General features: G+C 35.0%; 1 protein-coding gene across 1 annotated transcript in view; it reads right to left on the bottom strand.

Moving 5' to 3' along the window:
• Window positions 1-21391, bottom strand: part of Mrps9 (mitochondrial ribosomal protein S9) — a 65703-nt gene that overhangs the window by 11813 nt on the left and 32499 nt on the right. The window contains exons 5-9 of the mRNA XM_076832838.1: window positions 16533-16612; window positions 5896-5981; window positions 5035-5110; window positions 2303-2471; window positions 1310-1418 (exon numbers count right to left, since the gene is read on the bottom strand). Coding sequence (XP_076688953.1) covers window positions 1310-1418; window positions 2303-2471; window positions 5035-5110; window positions 5896-5981; window positions 16533-16612 — 520 coding nt within the window. The remainder of the gene's footprint in view (window positions 1-1309; window positions 1419-2302; window positions 2472-5034; window positions 5111-5895; window positions 5982-16532; window positions 16613-21391) is intronic.

Below are 21391 nucleotides of genomic sequence, written 5' to 3'. Positions count from 1 at the left end.
ATACTGCCCAGAACAAGACTAGGCACAGAGACAATCCTTATTTGATATTTGTTGATTCAAACTGAGGAATAAGATCTGAGAAGGTAATATAATTGTGAGACCAAGCCATAGTTGGGACATGCTACTAAATCATTATGAGTTATATCTGAATTCAAGTGACAGTCAAATGCCATTCCCAGGGCTGAAATTTCCATACCCGGCAGTAAGGGTCTCTGGGTTTTCCTAAGGGAAATGAGAACTTCCTCCACCCTTTTCCCTGTGAGGACGACTGCAGAGTTACGTTACTTGATATTAAATAGAGTTCAGAGTGGGCCATTTCCTGACGCAGGCACACAAACATAACAAACATACATTCCCGAGGTGATTATCCTGTCCAGAAGCTTACACCATGTTAGAACAGCCCCTTTTCCTTACGTGAGCACGGGGATCAGAGAAGCTTCAGTCTTTTGACCTTAATGTACTGCCACAGTACATTCAGGAAACAGGAAAAGGATTAGGAAGGAGGAACTAATCATGGACTTTCTGTTACTCGTGGATAATGACAGTAACGACTGAAAAAATAGTAACCATCTCAAGAAGAGGCCTTTATATAGGGACTCTCAGAGAGCTCTAAGAGGAGTACATTTAGGGATTAGAAAAACTGTAATATCTATTTATGATGAGTGGAATACAAAGTTTAAAAAATATGACTGCCATATTTAGCACTGAAAACTAAGCAAAGCTGATGAGCTCTTATTTTAACTTATAAACATTTTGTATCTCACAGAAACAGGCTTCTTTGCTTGCTCAATATATGTACAATCAACTTCTTTTAACAGGGAAAAAAATCCAAAAAAATAAAGCTGACTTTTTCTAGTATTTGTGGTCAGGAAAAACAAACATAAACCACAAGTGATGTGCTGGTACTTTTCCCTACCCGTGGCCTAAGGCACGTACAGGAGCCAAGGTCAGTTTCTATGGTTGCTGTGTTGCTTTGTGTGCAGCCACCCCCAAACCAGAAGATGGGAACCTGCTTTGCTTATGTTTTGGCATGACCTGCATTTCAGAATGTAAGATCTATTTAAGATTTAAGACTACTTAAATTCCAGCATGATCTAACACAGGGGCAAGAGTCAATTAAGGAGGATTTACAGAGATGCTTTTTCAAAAATCTGCTTACAGAAAAATAAACAGTGTCCATTTGGCTAGTCTGATATGTTAGTAAAGAGACACAATCAAACAGAATTAGAAAACAACAAGGCTTCTTAATCGATAATGACATATTCTAGAGCATATTTTCTTTACACAACAAGCTAAATAAAAATCAAACCTGTCCTGTGTGATTGGAAAGTACAGCAGGTAATCGGCTCCATTCACTGTTATTCTTCCACTTCCATGTTCATAAACAAGTACTTCTGCTTTTGCAGTCTTTCTTCTACCTTTAAAAATGTAAAGTTCCTATTAGTATACATCTTAAAAACCTGGGCCTTGAAATAAGACAAAACTACATTAAAATTAGTTTTCCTGGAAGAGCAATCTATAACACTGTTTTTAGGAACGTTCTACAACTACTGTAAGTAAAACAAAAGGAAGACAGGTAAGTGTTTTCTGTGGGGTAATTGTGATCTTCACTTTTCTTTTAGAACATTGCAATTACTTTAGTTTCAACAGTCAACATAGTCAATTCAGTTATCTTATTTAAAAAAGCAATTTACATAATGTTCACTTATAGGAATATACCTCATAATATAAATTTTTAAAAATATGTGAATACCGTAATAACATGTAAATGGTAGAAAAGAAAAGGAATCCTCAGGAAAGGTCACATTTCATTCAGTACAATAGTTGAAAATGACAAAGGGATAATGTTAAATTTTTGAGAGCTGCAAAATATAATCTAGTAGGTCAATTCTTACAAGACAGATCGTGTCAAATGTCTGTACATATACAACAAAACTGTGAGTAGAGGGTCAAGTTTTCATGTTACATAGTTTTTTCATCTGACATGTATTTCACTGAGCATTTTTTAGTTTTTGAGAAGAAACCTTTATTAGAAACATCTTATTGATTTTTCCAGTTGAAAATATGAACATAATAGTTGACACGACTGGGTAGGTATGTATTCACTCTTTTTCTTGGGACACTGTAAGATTTAGTTAAACTGTAAGATTTTGAAAACTTCAACAGAATCTTGAAATTAGGAAATCCAACGTAGCAGTAGCAAAAGCAAATCAAATGGATACCACAGAGCAATAGCAAATGAAAATAATTAGAGCTTCTCAGTCTTCGCCAAATTCATTTTCTCTCCATGGAATGTCATTACCTTCACTTGTGCTGAAGGCCCTTCCTTGCTCGTCATACTGCACAGGTTCAATCAGCTGTTTTTTTGATTGAATAGCTACACTTCTGCGAAACTTCTGCACAAATTCTTCTTCAGCAGGATCACACTGCAATGTCAATAACTTTTCTAGCAGCCGAATGAACTGCATATACTGCAGACAATAAAAATTCATTAGAAGATGCAAGTGTAATTGCATTTGCTAGATTTTTTCTATTTTTATATACTTGATCTTTCCAATGTTGCTTTTCTTGATGAATTTTGACAGGATGACACTTCGGCATCTTCATGCTGCTTTTAAAACAGCATGCAGATGCATCATTTCTCCTGTGTATCTTTAGTGCTAAGTTTTTTTCTTTTGAGAAACAAAGAGATTTATCATTCAAAGAAAAATCAGTTTCTCTGGATTATAATTATGAAATTTAGATTTAAATTAATTTTCAAAAAAAAATTTAGAAGATCTTCAAGTGTAATTTCCACTCTTTTATTAGAATTGTATCAAAAGAAACATTAGAAATAATTTTCAGTAAGTTATGTATAGTAAAATGGAAAGAGTCTGATTTTGAGAAAATGCACCTCTTAAATTATATTTCATAATACATTTGGCAAATATATTTTTGGCTGTTCAAGCTGTGTTACTTTAATGTTTATGATTTCCTTTAAAACTGAACAATCAAGCTATTTAAAAATTCAAGAGATACTTGACTTAAAGGGCAACCTCTTGAAATAAATTATCCTTGCTACTCTGTGCATTTTTTTTTAATAGTTCTTGAACATGTGATTAGAAAGTAAACAACTTGGTATTAACCCCTTAAAATTAGAAGCCAGAATAATCATTCTAAAGTGTTTATGGAGAAGGAAACAACTAATACTTGAGATCCTTAGTTAATATGGATTGTGAATCCCAGTTTTTGATAACTTTTTTTTTTTTGCTAACCTTAAAAAAATCATACTCAATTTTGTCACCATTTGCCTTTATAGTGAAAATCTGTCAATAATAATTTAAAGTATTGAGGAATTTGGTAAAATTAATGTTAAAGAAACTTCTTCAAATACAACTTTTTTATGATTTAATAACAGAAAAGGCAAATCTCCAAGGAAGGGTGAAAATACTTAAGCCACCTGTGGTCCTGGGCCTGACGGAGCTCCATTCTCCCCTCCACTCACTGGCCTGTGTCCTTTGTTCTAAGAATTCCATCTCACACACTCCTGATGACCAATTCTTTAAACTGCAAAGGGTCACTACAGGTATAAAAGCCTTACTTGTTTTTTTTTTTAAAGCTTTCCTATTTTTAATAACACTGAGGCACAGACTCAGAATCCAGGTAAGGTACCTGGGGCTATAAACAGTTATTAAAAGAATCTCCATTCCATGTCACGGATAATTAACTCCTTAATGCAACATCCATCTTGATGAAATATAATTTGAGTAGTGTATGCTGATATTAAAAGCCTTACTTGTAAACTAAGCTTAAAGTTTAAGAAGTCACTGATTGGTTTGATGCCAATCACAAACTTCAGGATTTCTTCTATATATTCAGTATCCCAAAAGTATAAAAGATTACCATATATTATTTGTTTTATTTTCATAATTGCATGAATGTATTAATCCTTGGAATAGTTCCAAAATGGAAAAAAAATACTTGAATTTTTTAAAAATCAAAGCAGTTAGAAAACAAAAGAAATAATGGAATGATGCATTTGATGAAGAAGCAAAGAGATTTTTCAATTTGATTCAAGTGTAGCAATATTTGGCAGTTAGGATGTTAGAAATCAACTCCAGATCTACCACTAACCAAATGTCTGACACCTTGTTTAAGGAAGCTGCAACTTTTCCAAATCATTAATGTCTACAATATGCTAAAAAAAAAAAAAAAGAGCAACGGAAGAACGTGACTTAAAATCTACATGGTGGCAGGCACTAACAATGCCAGTCACTGCCATGGAAGAACATAATCTTTCTTGGGAGGATTTGTGAGATTTATCTCCGCTTGAATCTAACAGAGAGTCAAACAATTTAGAACATCAAATGTTTAAAACATCAAGCTACTTCTGATCACGTCAGGCTATGTTAGAACATTAACAAAATAAGACTGCAATTAAGGTCTAAGGAAGGATGAAAGGGTCCCAAACTTCATAGGGCATAAGTTTCACCTGGGGAGTGTGTCAATGAGATAGATTTTTGGGTGAACCCCTCGAGATCTGCCCCAGGTTGAGGGTGAGGCTTAGGGACACTGCAGTTATAAAGAACACTCCAAGGGACTATGACACATGTGGTTTAGAGATCCCAAGGTGAAAACCACTGACCTTTCAGACGCTGCACATGTGATGAGCCAGGAATCTGCAAATTCCGTGTGTGACATTCCTTTTCTACTTAACCTGCAATGGCTCTGTTCACTCATCATTAGCTTGTAAAATTAGCTACCGGTCTCACTGAAGGAGACAAAAATGACATCTGCTACACTCCTCTATAACAACTGGCAGAGGACATGAGGGCACTTATAAGAGGAGGAGCTGGAGACTGGACATGGCACTTTCCTTACCACAGATAAGGCTCTCCTCCCATGGCAGAAATTGACAAGGAATACATTTCAAAGAGAAAAATTGTCCAAGGCACACCTGCTTCTAAGGACTATTACTATTAGGATCCTTAATACAGCAATTGTCTGCATTCTTATGACACAGGTCTCCTTAAATTGAAAAGATTAATTACTCACATCTTGATCTGACAGTTTTTCCACTAACATTTCTTCTAGTTCCTCCTTAATCAGCCATCTGCTGCCAATCAGATCTCTGTTAAAATATCACATATATTCTCTTTTTAATTAACCATGCAATTAGTGTTATATCACAAAAGATCTCACCTATAAGTGCAATTCATGATCTGAAAACAAATTTTCATATTATATAGTAGTATGTTCATCCAAGGAAACCACTTTTCAGAAATACTATTCTGTTTCCTCAATCTAGTTTAGAAAAGGTTCTAACACCACCAAATGTTTTGTTTGAAGAGTTAAATAAATATGCCATCATGAAACTTACCTGAAAGCCATCAGAATTCTGAAAAGATTAAAACTGTGCCTACATAATTTATTCTGAAGATGTAATAGACACAAAGTTAACCCATTTATGAACAAAAGTAGTAATAAAGTCCAAATAAAGGACTAGGAACACACAACTTAAGGTGTGTTCAGAAATCTGTCTTTTGCCCAAGAAGAAACATGAATAGCTGGGCCAAAATTTAACATTGGTTGTACAGGCTGATGGATCTGATCTATTACTGCTTGCCAAATGGAAGTACAAGCCTTGAAATACCTTACAAAAGAAAAAGTCAGAAAGCATACAAATGCTGAATAAATGTGCAGCCATACACATAAAATTTCTAAGGACATTAAATCCAAACACAGTAATTTAATACGTAAATCTTGAAGTAGCAGAAAAATAACCTCAATATTTGCTTCTTCCTAAATATAAATAACCTATTACATGGAATCCTAAATTTTAGGCTGTAGATACATCAATAAGTAGCGTGTAGAGTTCAAAATCTACATATGCTCTAATGCAAGACAAGAACTTACTTCGTTTCCTTTTTTTCTGGAAGCAGATCTTTGGCTCGCAACTGATTCTGACGTTTTTCTATCTGGAGTAGCTTTCCATATACTTCCTATAGCAAATAAAATATACAAGTTAAAATAAGAGAGATGGTACATTATTACTTATGATATAGTTTATATTTTTTATCTGTGAGTACTCCTTATTTTAATGTGACCTCTTGTCTAACTGCAGAGTAAATAAAATGAAAATGCTTTTGAATAAAACTATTTCTCATCCAAACTAAAAGATGATAGAGTAGTGTGAATGAGAATTTAGTACATATCTCAGCACATTTTAAGTGGATTTTAAAATAACTTCAAAGAATTTACAACTCCATTCAGTGAGGATGGCTGAAACAACAAGAACCCTGTGAGTCATTTTTCTTAAGAGTTTCACAAATAGGATAAAAACTTTCTTTAAGAAAAACCATCGTTTATATACTAATACGTACTTCATTTATTTATTTGCACTATGTACTTCAACTTAGAGAACAACCAGTAATTTAGAGCATTTATAGCTGAACTACTTATATAACATTTAATTTTATATAGTATTTAACACACCCCATGTAGTTTATACCTTAAAAGTAAATTTCTATTATATTTATTTTCCATTATTTGATTTTCTTCTATTAATTTACTTTATAAACAAAGACTGTGAATATGTGTCACTGATTAAACTGCAATGGAAGATTTTAAAACTGAACAGCTACATGTAACAAAATGAAATTAATCCGTACTTCTCACCCTGCATAAAAGTCAAATTAGGAATTAGACCAGAAACCTTGCAACAGCTAGAAGAGATCGTAGGGTCAATACTCCAACATATTGGTGTTGGCACTGATTTCCTTAACAAGACCCTCAAAATACAAGAACTAAAACCAAGAATAAATAAATGGGATGACATCACATTAAAATCTTCTGCATAGCAAAGGAAATGATTTAGAGCATAAAGACAGAGCCTACAGAATTGGAGAAAAACTTTGCCACTCACTCCTCCAACAATAGTAAATTAATGTCCAGAATACATAAGGAACTCAAAAAAAACCAACACCCCAAAAAAGCAAATAACCCAGTCAGTAAGTGGGCGATAAGTGGGCAAAAGAACTAAACAGAAACTTCTCAAAAGAAGAAACACAAATAGCTATCAAACATATTTCTAGTAATCAGGGAAATGTAAATCAAAACTATACTAATATTTCATCTTACTGCAGTCAGAATGGCAATAATCAAGAAAATAGTAATAACTTCTGGCAAGGATGGGGGGAAAAAGTACACCTTTACATTGCTGGTGGGATTGTAGAATAGTACAACCTCTCTGGAAAACATCCCTCTCAAAACACTAGGGATGGAACCGCCATATGACCCAGCTATCCCACTCCTTGTTACTTTCTCCAAAGAACTAATATCCGCATACTATAGCAATTCAGCCACCTCAGTGCTTACAGCAACACAATTCACAACAGCCAAATTATGGAATCAACCTAAGTACCCATCAATAGATGAATGAATTAAGAAATTCGGGCATACATACACAATGAAGTTCTACTCAGCCATAAAAATGAAATTATGGAATTTGCTGGTAAATGGATGGAAATGGATAACATCATGCTAAGTGAAATAAGCCAGAATCAGGAACTCAAAGGTCAAAAATCTCATACGTGAAAGCTAGAGTAAAGGAAAGGAGGAGGGAAAGACAGGAGATCATAGAGATATAGGGACAGCATTGTAGAAGACCAAGAGGCAGAGTGGAGAGATGGGAAGGGGAGGCAATGAAGAATGAACTCTACAAAAAATCACGTTATATGCATATACAGAAATACCACAGGGAATTTCATGTTTATGTTCAAATTAAGAAAAAACCAATCAAATATAAGTAAATATATTAGTAAAAGGAAGCCCAGCAGAGTAGAGCGAAGAGAACAGAGGAGAGGCGGGATGGAAAAGAAGGATCAGGAACTGAAATCAAATTCTATGGATGTATGATTTTTGTCTAGAGGAACGCAAATACTATGTATAACTATAAAACTCTATTTATAAAAACCGAAATGCATATACTCCTGGTTTTCTAATGTAAACAATCATGTTCTGGAAATAATGACAATTTAAAGGCATCTTTCTCATCATCAAAAAAATCTGCAATGGGAGAAAAAGTTACAATTTATAAAAAAGCAATAATACCGCAATAGGGTTATCAATGAAATATATTTCCCAGGCAATGAGTGTACAACAAGCAGAATAACACAATGGTTTCTTAACGTTTTTGACTGAGCAAACAATTTTTTGAGGACTCATACTGAATTATATTCACATTTATTCACTTATAATCTATATATAACCTGCCACATTAGTATCTTGAGAATAGGCAGACATTTTAAAAGATGAGCGAGGGATTGGGGACACAGTGGTACAGTGCTTCCCTAGCCATGTGCAAGGCCTTGGGATTGATCATTGGGGGCGGGGGCAGAGGTAGGTGGGGAGGATGAGCTGGAGATGATAAAAATGATTCTTCTTATTTTTAATACACTAATCATGTTAACATTACCTAAAGTCAGGAGACACAACCTGTTACTGACAGAGGTATCCATCTGTATCTCAAATAGTCTAAATAATTTCAAGTGCTAGGAAGCAATTTTTGTGGGTTTTGGGTAGACTGCAATACGACTTCATAATGTTGCTGAGGGTTTGTTTTAAAATGTCTCTTTGTCACTGTCATATTAACTAATGCTTGCAATTTGGCACTATTTCCATTTGCAGTCTTTTTTTCTTTTTGAGAATCCAGTTTTCTCATTGGCAAAAAGAATGCTAAAAAGAAAATTAAAAAAAAGGATGTGATTATTAAGAGTCAGTTTCTTCAAGTAAATACAGGCGAGAAAAGTTGAGATTATACCCAATGGGCAGGACTTCTCAATGAATAAGAATGTAAAACTTTTGACTGAAGAGATTCAGTTTTTTTCCCCCCCAGTAAAATAGTAGAATTGATGGTTCAGAAGAGAAAAGGAAAAGCAGAGAAAAAAGAAAAAAGTTGCACTTAGAAGCTACAAAATAGGGTGAGCTAGACAGTGTGCACACATGACTCAAACTGAAGGAAATCACTGCTCCAGCTCAGTATTTCCACAGGCTCAATACCCACACCAGAGGTAGCAGCATCCACACCCAAACCAGGTTGGAAATGTAAATTCTCAGGCCTTACCAGACCTAGGGTGGGTTCCAGTGAGCATCTCAGGGGTACAAGCTGAGATGTGTGAACAATGGAGTCAGGTTAACACAACAGCAGAGTGACAAATAGAGTTAACTTGATCCTAGTGCCCAAAGAAAGTAAGTGTGACTGCTCTAGTGCTACTTCTCACGCACAAATCCATCAGCTGTAGCAGCTAAGGATACACGTAAAAAAGAAATCATTCTTAAGTCAACAGTCCACATCTAGAAGAGGACCTGTCATTCAACTTAGAACAAAATTCTATAATTCGGCCCCCAGACTTCTATACCTGGGTGCTCCTGTAAAGGGACAGCAGCACACCTCGAAGCTGCCTGGTCCACAGTCCTGAGATGCAGAGAGTCCACAGGTCAGAGCTGGTATGCTTTCAAATCTAGCTGTGGATATATGAACTTATGAGAACATCAACTACAGTAATAAGATAACCTCCTCTGCTTGAAAGGGTTTCCTTAATTTTCTGGAGTAATCATGACAACTCTAATAACAACTGAACTTCCTCATAAGTTTCAAGTCAAAGTGTAGGCTTCACTTATGACTTTTAAGCAATCTTCACTAGTTTATATTTTTCTGGAAACATTCTTTCACGATGTCATTTCTTTCTAGTGTTATATTTATATTCATGATAATTTACAAATGGTGTAAGTAAAATAATCAGAAAAAAATGTGGAAGAGAAAACAATCCATGAAAAGTACATATCAAATTTCAAACATAGTAAGTCCCATTCATGTAAGGCAACAGCTTACAACTTGACAGTTATAATCCCTCCACCCAAAATACACAGTGCTCATTAACCCTCTCCATTCACTTCATTTCTGTGGGGATTGGGGACTAGGGATTTAACCCAGGATTTTACCCTGCCAACCACACTTTCTGCCATTGAGCTACACTACAAGCTACGTACACTCTTTTCAATAAGAAAATATATACACATATCACTGTAGGTCAGGCACTCAGCTTAGGGCCTTACCCATAGCAACGGTTAAGAATGCTTGCAGCAGGCGTGAGGTATGGCTTTTAAGAATCTAATAATCTGAACAATTTTACTGGTGTGCCACTTCTATTTATTCTTTCGCTTCTGCATAACAAAACCACTTTTGAGAGTCTACCTTTGTTAGTTAGAAACAACAGTGCTCTGGAAAGTAGATTCTCTTACTTCAACTCCCTGAAGAGATGCATTCTCATTTACATAAAAAAATCCTTGAGGGTATAAAATATGCCAGGAACTGTCAACATCACAGATTATCACTGGTAGTTTCTGGTATATTGTTAAGTTTCCACTTAATTTTTAAGGGACACTAGAGAATTAGAATGACCCCACCTACACTAAGTTTATATACTGCATTTAATAGTGTAATTTCCAAATATGACAGGAATAACCCAGATGTGAAATGCTGAATCATTAATCACAGCTATGATTAATATTTCATAAAATCAAAGCAAGCCTATCCACCCTTCGTGTCATCAGATTTCCATAATGTATGAGTCAAATTTAGAAGGTGCCTAATTTGAAAATACCAGATGCTCAGGTTGCAGAAAAGAAATGCTTAAAACTAAACCCTTCCGAGAGCATGAGCAATATAATTTTTAGTGTCCTAAAATCTGTTTTGGTCATATTAATCAGGTATAAATTCCAATTTTAGGAAGGGTAAACAAGTAACAGTTCATGGTTGGGGGGCACAGGAAGTCAACTGTATGCTGGTACACAAAATAGATAGTATCAAGCTAATAGTAACTGCCATTTTTGATACTAGTTCAAGTAACTTAAAGTTCATGCTTATTACAATTACAAAAAATCAATTTCTTAAGTAACTATTGCTCTCTCATTGTTTTTGTTGGCCATGGCATATCCAAACTCCATCGAAATAAATATAAATGTAGTTCAGAGAGGTGTCTGCTATGTACCTCAAGTTCCCAAGTGACATACTAATACTACAGATCCCAGCTATTCCTAGGTGAATACAACATGGTGCATGTTTACACATCATGCAACTCAACAAATAAAGGAAACATCTCAGAAACAGGTCACATGAAAAAGGACCCTGGGGATATGCACTGCCAAGAGTGATGACATCCACGTGCTTGGAAAGGAACTCAGATACTATATTTTTACTTTTTAAATTAAAATCATGCTTTATAATAATAATTGTACCATTACAAAAGAAGTAATCTGATTAAAATCAACATAAAGGCAATAATAATAAGTTGATTCCATGTTTTAAAAAATTAGTTTTCCTAACTGTTACACTTGGAGCACACAAGATATACAATGGCAATTATTCATATGTGAGGAAAATGTACATTAAAGATACCTCTAGAACAGCAATTTCTACTGCTGAATTAATTACTGAATTAACTCCTGCTGTCAAGAAGTCTTAAAACAGCATGCAGACATACTTTAGTACCAGTCTGCAGCTTTTTAAAAATAAGCACTTAACATAGTTGTAAAATAGTTATTTTACAATAGCTCACTGTGAGAAGGTTCAGTTTTTTAATTTCAGTTTTAAAGATAACAGCATTATATCCAAGAGTTTAAAATATTCATCACAAGGTCACAAAGAGGATCTAGAAGCATCTAAACCCAGAAAGGACAGTCCATCTTCAGGTATTTGACCTACTGGAACCCCATACAGAAGAGTGCATAGTTCTTGGGGCTGCTGTTTTTGGACTCTAAGCACTCAGGTCACTTAAATCATTTAACATGAACTGGAGAATCTCTGAGTGAGGCAGGAACTTTTTTGCACAATGCAAATGAGCCCTGTTTATGCACAAATTACATAGATTAGAATTACTTGGTTTTCTTTCAGATTTTAAACTTTTGTTTTCCAATTCGACACAATAGTTCAAGTACAGAATAAACTATTTAGTCCTTCATTTTACACATTTGCTTGGTACATCAGTGACCACGTAATTTCCTTTGATTTAAAGAAACACTTTGAAAATATTCCAGTGTTTACTATAAGATTAGCCCTAAAATCTAAATGAAGTTTCTCGTATGATACAAAATCCCCAGCGTAGGTTTTGGAGTTGTATACCTCCTTTATTAAAGACCAGGAAGAGGTAAGTTTACACAAAACTTCTGAGATGCTTATTGTACTGGGGCTGAACCAGGCCTGAAACTGAGAAAATATGTCTCAGTACTGCCTACACTGAAGACTTATTGAGAGTTTCCAACATTTTGCATAGCCTTACCCCAGCACAGTTTCATGGGATAGTAAAAGGTGTCTTGGGCACAAAGGGCTCCCTGGTCTACTCTGAGCAGCAGAGTTCTTTACTCATGGCCTTGACAGAACATGCACCTGCTAGCTGTTCCCTTACTAGAGCTCTCCACTACACAACTGCAACATTCCCAAGCTGATTCCACAACAGATTTCTTCTTGAAGAATATTTCATAGCCAGTGTTCCGAGGAAAGCCATAATCACATACATGCCTTAATACATTATATTTTACAAAAGGGTTCCCACTTCCTGGTCAAATAATCACCTCCCATAGGTTTCAAATGGTTTTTGCTGTTTGGGCAAGTTTCCCCCAAACGCCCTTGTGTAAAGGCTTGGTCCCCAGGTAGTGCTACTGGAAGGTGGTAGAATCTTTATGTGGGGCCTAGTGGGAGGTCTTCCAGTTATTGGGGGTTTGGCCTGGAAGGTGATTGTGGGACCCCAGTCTCTTCCTTTCACTCTTTCATCTGCTATTTGTTCTCCTTGCCAAAGGCCCCAAAACATGGGCCAACCAAATACAAACTGAAACCTCCAAAACTGTGAGTCAAAATAAACCTTGATTCTTTTGAAGTTGATTATCTCAGGTATTTTGTTACAGTGATGAAACACTGACTAAAACAATTTTCAAATCACCATTAATGAGAATTTTAACTTTTTTTCAAAAACATATATTGGTAAAATATGTATGTAAACTTGAATTAAATTTTTTCTTAACATTAACAGACCTTCAAAAAATAAATGGTGAGTACGGAGGTTGTAAATGCCTTGACCGGGAATATAGTCTACTCTTCCCTTCACTGTCAGTTTGGTTGTCCTGGACAGGCTCAAGTTGTTGTGGGCAATAGACAGCCTTGGTAGGGTCACCGCCATGAACCCACAGGGCATGAAATGTATTGTTCCTGCCCAGAATTGAAGCATGATAGTGAAACACAAAGCGAAGGAAAATTGCCAATCCATGGGTTTTTACACTTAGTGAATGTGTCACACTGAACTCTCCTGGCCTACCCCTTTGTCCATTCCCCTTAACCGTACATGCAGGGTCTTCTTTTTAATCTAGGCATAGGCTAGTCACAACTCAGTTATTCTGTTGTATAGCATTTTCTTTTTTGTACAAACATCTATATCCTCTTTAAAATTCTTTCCTCTCCTCAGTTATTTTAAGAAACTTCTTTTATTCTTCCTCTTTTTTCCTTCTGTTATTGAAACCAACCTACACTGAAGAGCCCTAAATCATGTCTGAAAAGCACATAAGTTCTAATGGTTAAATGGCCATTAAGGAAACGGGAAGCCATCTATTCTGGGTGAAAAGCCAGCCCAGTAAATTTCAAGCGTGGAGTCCCCTTTATGGTATTTAACACTACTCTGAGAAACTCAGGAAGTCCCTTATTTCTTCTTAAAATACTTTTTTATTATTTAAGAAACATGGAAATTTTAAAAATACTTTTTCATTACTTATGTATGTCTTATTAATCAAACTATAAAACAGTATATTATTTCCCAGGGACATGAAGAAACACAGGTCATTACATCCATAGGAAAAAGGGAGTCCCAACTGACCTACGAATGAACCTTTAGAATGTGACAAAGTGTGAGAACCCCATGGATTGGCCAATGTCCCTTCACTTTATTCTTTCCTATCATGACTCATTTCTGGCCAGGAGCAATAAATTGCACATTTCTTATCAACATCTTTCCTCAAAAACCTCTCAATTCTCCACAAAACCTAGATGGACAAAATATAGGTCAATTGACTAAAGCACTGTATATCATCCTTAATTGTAAGCTGCATCAGGGCTATCTTTAATTAGTTGTTATAAAGTAGCATATGCACTTAATATGCAAACAGCCACCAAATCCTAAAGAGAAGACTTGGCACGATTACAGAAGATGAGAAAGGTTAATCGACCTCAGAAAGGTCTCCTCACACAGCTGCACACAGGCTCCAGATCTGTTTCCTTGTCAAAAAGCATGGCCACTGACTGCCATGCCTCATGCAATTACAGCTGGTCAAAGACCTGGGGAAAAAAACTGCTTGGCTTAGTGTCTTTTACCCTGTCACAGAGGAAGAAAATTCATCAACAAAAATAAATGGTAGCAACAAAGATTCATTTCTAAGTCTTTAAAACCTGCCAGTCTGCAGGGGCTACTTCCTTTCTCCTGATGGGGTACACAGTGAGCACTCACAGTGAGCACTCCAGGGAGAGCAGGGGAGGCTCCCCCCCCACCACCAGGAGAAGGCAGAACAAAGGAGAGAGAAAGCTCTCGAAAGGGTTCCAAGTTTTATAGTGAGACTTTATATGCAGTGTCTGACTCTACCACAAAAGTGCTTCTGTAAGTCGAACAGTGAACATTCAGTCTCTATTTCAAAGTTACAGTACTTCAGCTGACAGTGATTTGTATGCATTAGAAGAGACTGATGTGTCTGCAGTTGTAATTAATGACATTTGCCATCCATGATACTAAAGATATTGGCAAACATCTAGGAATTCCTGAGTTGAACTGAAACATAAAGGCTTAAAGTATTCTGCCATTTGTAACACAACCTATATTACTCAAAAAGAAGGAATATTTATTAGTCAGATGTAATTTGACATTTTAGTCAGAGTTCAGTAAGATTCTATCCACTGAAAAACCGATCCATTTCTGTAGCAGTACCTTTTAAAGCACATAAGCAACTAAAAATAAAGTCAGACCTCTTATACAATGTGTAATTTCTTCATTATGATGGAATGCAGCAAAATATCTCGCCCTTGGGTTGCTCAGTTTCAGCCAAAACAAATGCAAATGGCTTGTCAGATGACAGCTGTTTGATAAGGCTCCTCTATAAGACCTGCATGCTTTACTTTTTTCCGTGAAACTTGGGATGAAAGGCAGAAGGCAGGAAGAGAATTAATGTAGCATACAGTCTAAAGGCAATGCTACAACCGTGATTAAGTAGAAAAGTTAAAAGGCACAGATTTTCCACAGCTTCGCTGCGTGCAACCCATCCGTGTAACAAGTTGACAGGCCTAGCGCGTCAGCTCCATCATCCCCTCCGACAGCTAAAACGCAGCATTGCATCCCTTTTCAGAGAAAATTTGCGTCTGCACCATGAAGCGTTGTACATTATTTCTTAGCACTGCAGGGGGCTCAAGTCCATATGGAACCTTCACAAATATTACCACAGATCAAACCAGCAGCGTTTGGAGGCAGATTTGACATACCTATTTAAATGAACAGCAGGGGTCCTCGGGCAGCCTCAGGCTGTGCGGGAGAGAACCTCAGTGGAAGCCAGAGCCACAGCTCCATTACTCAGCAAAGACACACTCTACATTTATCATTCATTTCATTTCTGCCAGGGCAAGAAGCTCATTTGCCCAAGGTCAACAAAAAGCGAAAAGAAGGTTTTCTTTTATTTCCCCAAGAAATAAATGTACCTGACAAGTGGGAATTTTGTCCTTTGGGTTTGTGGAGCACAAATAAACACCAGATAAGTCTAAAAAGCAGAGTAAATGTGTGCATTCATTCAAGCCACTGAGCTCTTACTGTGGATGGGGGAAACCCCGTAAATATTTCTGTAATTTTTTAAAAAAATCATATAATGGGTAAAATAGAATTCGATATCATGTTCTAAAAATAGAAAAGATTCTGCTGTTTAAAATCGGATATTGGCATTTGGTCATTCTGGGGAATTCTTCCAAATTTGCACACTATCAAACACAGCTCGGAAAACAAAACAAAAACTGTTCACAGTACACTCCAAAGCAGTTGGAAGTTAAAGTATAATAAAAGCATTTCTTAAGTTATTTGAGGACCAGAAATCTTGACTCAAGACACCGTATTAAAGTATGAGAAGCAAAAATTTTAAAGAATAACAGAAACAAAGCAGAAGATAACTGACTCAAGGTAGATGCCTTGTGGTCCCTGCTGGCACTGTCCTCTCACCTTACCAGCAAGGCACACACGGGCACTAATATTAAGTTGAATATTTCTGCATTTTAAGGACAAACCACTCTGATATGTTTTATAAAGCATACCTTTAACAAAAGTCAAATAATGTGAAATCTTTCATCAGTATACTATCTTGCCTCCAGATGTCTTATTTTTGTCCATTATGAAGTACAAAGTATGTTCTGAAACTGAGACGCCTCTACTATAATTAGTTTTGTAGCCTACAGTTCATATTACTTGTCATAAATAAAATATACTTACATGCATTAATGAATAATATGACTGTTTGCCAGTATAGAAGAGAAAATGAAATGGACGACCATCTTCTCCCCATTGGATTGCTAAGTAAAAGCCAGATGAAAACAAATTAAAATACACACAGATACTGACCACACGGCTGATATTTAATTGCAATTAAAAGACAGATTTATAATTCTGATTAACTTTTAAAATAACTAACATATTATTAGAATTTAGAATTCATATATTTAGCATACTTATTATGCAAATGCTTAGAGTATTTAATATTTCATTTTATTAACATAAAACTATGCTTATATTTGATAAAATACTTCACCATGAAAATATCTGTAATTTCTTTTAAATAAAAACACAATAAAAAATAGCCCAAATCATAATCATCTGTTAGAACAACAACAACAACAAATACAAAAACAAATTGTAGGTTTGGATATAAATACAATGTACTCCTGGGCTAGGGAAGTAGTTCAGTGGTAGAGCATTTTGCCTAGCAGGCACAAGGCCCTGGAAAAGGACCAACACTGCAAAAACAAAACAGAATACAATGCCCTCCTGCTTTCTTCAAAAGGAAAACCGATAGTCAATAATGCAGTATATTCCTAGAATTTGAAATGAGCATTCATATAACAAATTAAAAAACTAAATAACTTAATTTCTGTGGCACATCATTTATTCGAACCCCATGCTTATCTACCTCTGAGAATTTGAAATATCTACAACAGAAGGAATTAAGTTTAATTCCTTTTGCAACGCAGATAGTCATTCACATCTACTAACCACCAAACAAAATTTGTTGATTTTTCTCTTTGGCAGTGTTTCTTGGCTATTTTGTTCATTATTGATCCCATAAGGTACCTTTCCAGATGCTTCTGCCCTAACTGCCTCCTTTATTATGAAGTTTTATTACCACGGATTCACTGAGGATCTACTGATACATCCGGTGGACTTTTGGAGGGTTAGAAGCCACTGTGATATCTTGGCTTCCTCGCTCTCTGCATGCTGCAAGAGGCTTTGGACTCTCTAAACAATTTTCCTCTGGACTTTTTGTTTGATTTCACATTCAGATATTTGATCTATCTGAAATTTATGTTTTTGAAACAGAAAGCCAAGTATTATTTTGTCTATCAAAGAGTCCTTTATCCCTGTATAGTTTTTTGGACAGTATACACTTTTCTGCTGAAACAGTACCTGTAACATGTAGGATCTTTCTTTTCTAAGTATGATTAATATTGGACTGACCACTTTAAGTAAATTCATCTAAAATTGAGTAACCAAAATGTCATAATGAATAGTGGAAAAAAAAAAGTCAACTGAGTATTTACATTGAAAGTTAAAAATGTAATTCTTATTTGTCAAAGTCTTATGGATAATTTAAATACTTTTCCAACATCATTTTATAGATCTCATAAAATCCTACATGTTTTCTAATATCTGTACCTTTATTATGCAATGGATTTTTAGTGTACTGTTATAAGCCAGAAAGTGACAAAAAAAGACAACATCATACAACATTCTACTGCTAAGCCTGGGCAGACGTTTGAGTTGGACTTCATCATGTGTGTATATGGGCGCATGTAAGCACACACACTTGATTTCACAATACACATGGATGCGTATATACACACATACTTAATTTCATTGAACACAAGTTGTCACATATTTTAAGACAACTCATCATATGGTTTTATATACTGCAAAGAAAAAGAAAAATGTTAAATTGCAGCATGTGTCAGAGCTTACATTAATTGAAAACTGCATCCTGTGGTCAGAACCATTATAATTCAAAAAATATATCTTAGAATTCACAATCTGGCATAAACATACACTGGGGCTGACTATTCTACCATCTTACTGGTTCATCTGTTCTGTGCCACGACCACCAATTTAGTCATCATTTTTTCACTACATTTTGACACCAGATGGAGTGAACTCCCTTCACTTTTCTCATCAAACACTGTTCACTGCTTCTTGCGCCTTTAAACTTGAAAAGTTTCCCCAAAATCCATCCAAGACTTTGTCTGGTAATTTGTTAATTTGAAAGTAGGAACTTTGGAATACTGCTTTCCCTTCAGAACATGTAACATTTTTTCCCAACTATCCAGATTTTTATATATGATCTTTAACTGCTTTATAATTTTTTTTATATAAATCTCATATATCTTGCACATTTTACCTGTCCTTGTAATTAGTTTACCTATTGTTGCTCTTGATACTGCCTTCTTTCATTAGATATCTATAACAGATAAGAGTATATATCATAGATAAACTATAATAATAGATTTCAAAATAGGTAACTTTAATTTCACAAGTAGTACACTGACTGTTCTTATAAAAATTAAACGTTAGAATTCTTTGGCTAGAGGCAAGAAGAGAATTTATTGTCCTAGATACTGTACATATTTATATATGTACAGATGCATGAAGCAGAGTATTATTTGCCTATTAAAAAAATTTTCCACTACACCATTTTCAATTGCTTTTCAAGCTCAATGTCTCACCTGTGCTAATACAACTATATCTCATTCCTTGTATAACCTATACATATGGCTGCTATGATTCTGACAATTTATTTAGCCATTCCAAGATGAAAATTTAGATTGTTTCCAATTTTTTGTTGACACATAATATTTACAGTTTCTAATCTTTTGGGTGATAAAACAGCCTCTTGCTATTGTTTTACAAGACATTATTTCTGTTCTCTGGTATTTTAAAATATTTACTGGTTACTCTTATGAGTTGTTTTCTTTTGCCAATTTTTCTACTCAGATTTTCTTCTTGTTGTTAATTTAAAAGAATAATTTAGATAGCAGGTCTCTGTCATGTTTCAAATTTTCCAGTGTCTTTTTAATCAAAAATAAATTTTTACATTCAAAATAGATAATTTATCTTCTTTGCCCTTTGCTTTTTTGTGTGACTTAAGGGCATATTATAGCATTCAAAAATAATGACGAATCTATATTTATCTTCTACTTGCCACTTTATTTCATTCTGTTCTAGAGTCTGAATTTCTTAATTCCAAAAGCACATAAAGACTTCATTAAAGTCTTAACCCAACTCAGGTATCTTCTGGATACAATCTATTTTTTTAACATTCAATTACATGGATTAAAAGGCACACACAGGAATGTGTCTATATGTAAATATATATTTGTATACCTGGGATTCGATTTTTTAAATATATGTAAATGAGATGTGTTTGCTTCCCGCTAATAAGTCTTTCACTCACACTAGAGCAATATATTTTCCATACTGTAGTATCTGCCTTTCCCAATATCAAAGGAAAAATCCCAATAATTAGTAAAGAAAAATGTAGGAAATAATACTCCATTTTGTTTTAAATATTATCAAGGTTTAAAAAATGGTTAAAGTTTGTAATCCCTATTAGGAAAACATTATCTAAATGAACACCCTAATGGCAAACCACTGTAAAATACTTTAACTGCAAATGCTGCAGAGGAGTAGGGATTATCTTCAAAGCACCCCAGCTCTCCTGATGAGGTCAGAGGCACACTGGCTTGTATTATTGCAACATCTACCAAGCAATTTCAGTTGCTTTTCCTTCAGCCAGGGTTTTGTCAGGTGGGCATTATGTTGGTGTGCCAAAATACATAAAGTCAGAGAAAGAGGGCAATTCATTTGCTATCAATAAGACCATCAGGTTACCTAGAGCATCATTATACCCCATTCCACGCTGATTTCTTTCAGTGTGATTTTGGCCACCATGATGTCATCAACTTGCAGGGTGCTCATGTAAATCCACAAGATAGGCATTTCACTCTTTATGTTATATTTAGTATAGACAGTATATGCTTTTATATTGTGGCATGCTTTTATAAAAGGGCATCATCAATTTTTTTTCACAAAAATTCAAAATTTTAATGGTTCAATAATGATATTATACTAAAATTCTAATATCAATGTTAGGTTATTTTTTTTGTTTTCTCAGTAGGCAATCATAGCATATATGAGTAACAACTGATTTCGCCAATTTCTTTGAGATTTTTTTTTTATCCATGCTTTTTAAACTCACACTTTGGAAGTTAAGACTTTCAAAAGAATTTGGATACAGAGGTGAGTACAGGTTTATCTGTCTTATTATTGAATATAATGGAATCTAGTAATATGCTTTAAAATTTGATATGTTTCTGTTTCTCACAACAGTCTTTTTCAAAGAAGGTTTCTTTTCATTTCTGGTTTTAACAAAAAAATATTATTTTTAAATATTATTTTTTAACAACAACAAAAAACTAAGTTTAATTTGTCAATAGACTTTTTTCCTCTATGAAAATATTTTCCCTTTGACTCAACACAGAGAATCACATTAATAATTTCCTAATGTTAAACTATACTTCTATTCCTAAGAAAAAAATATTTTGGTATATTCTATTAGTAAAACGCTTTACTTGGTTTTCTGGTATTTTATCTAGCTTCCTTTTTATATAATTTGTGTCCAAATTTATAATTACATGAACTTTAAAGTGAATTTGGAAGCTTTTTTCCTGCTCTGTAATAATTTACACAATAAAAAGCTACCCGCTCCTTTTGAGGTATGGTAGAACTCTCCAATGAGACCTTCAGAGCCTCTACTTCTTTTATTAGACTTCTGATGACCTCTGACTTCTCCTGACTTTTAGTCTCACCAGCATCTTCCTGATCAAGGCAACTGTAGCAATTATACTACTCTCCAGGCCACCTGAGTGGAGGAGGGTAGTAATCACACATTTATACCCTGGAGTCACCACCACCTGGGCCTACCTACAAGTAGGCCACTTCCTGATTTTGTGTCCTTAGGAAGTTCATTTAATGTACTTTAATTTCTACATCTAAAAAGTAGGGAAATAATAGTGTGTGTTTATAAA

The sequence above is a fragment of the Callospermophilus lateralis genome, chromosome 14 (assembly GCF_048772815.1).
Source record: "Callospermophilus lateralis isolate mCalLat2 chromosome 14, mCalLat2.hap1, whole genome shotgun sequence".
NCBI classification, from domain to species: Eukaryota; Metazoa; Chordata; class Mammalia; order Rodentia; family Sciuridae; genus Callospermophilus; species Callospermophilus lateralis.
The sequence above is the reverse complement of the archived record's forward strand: the minus strand, read 5'-3'. Positions and strand labels throughout refer to the sequence as shown.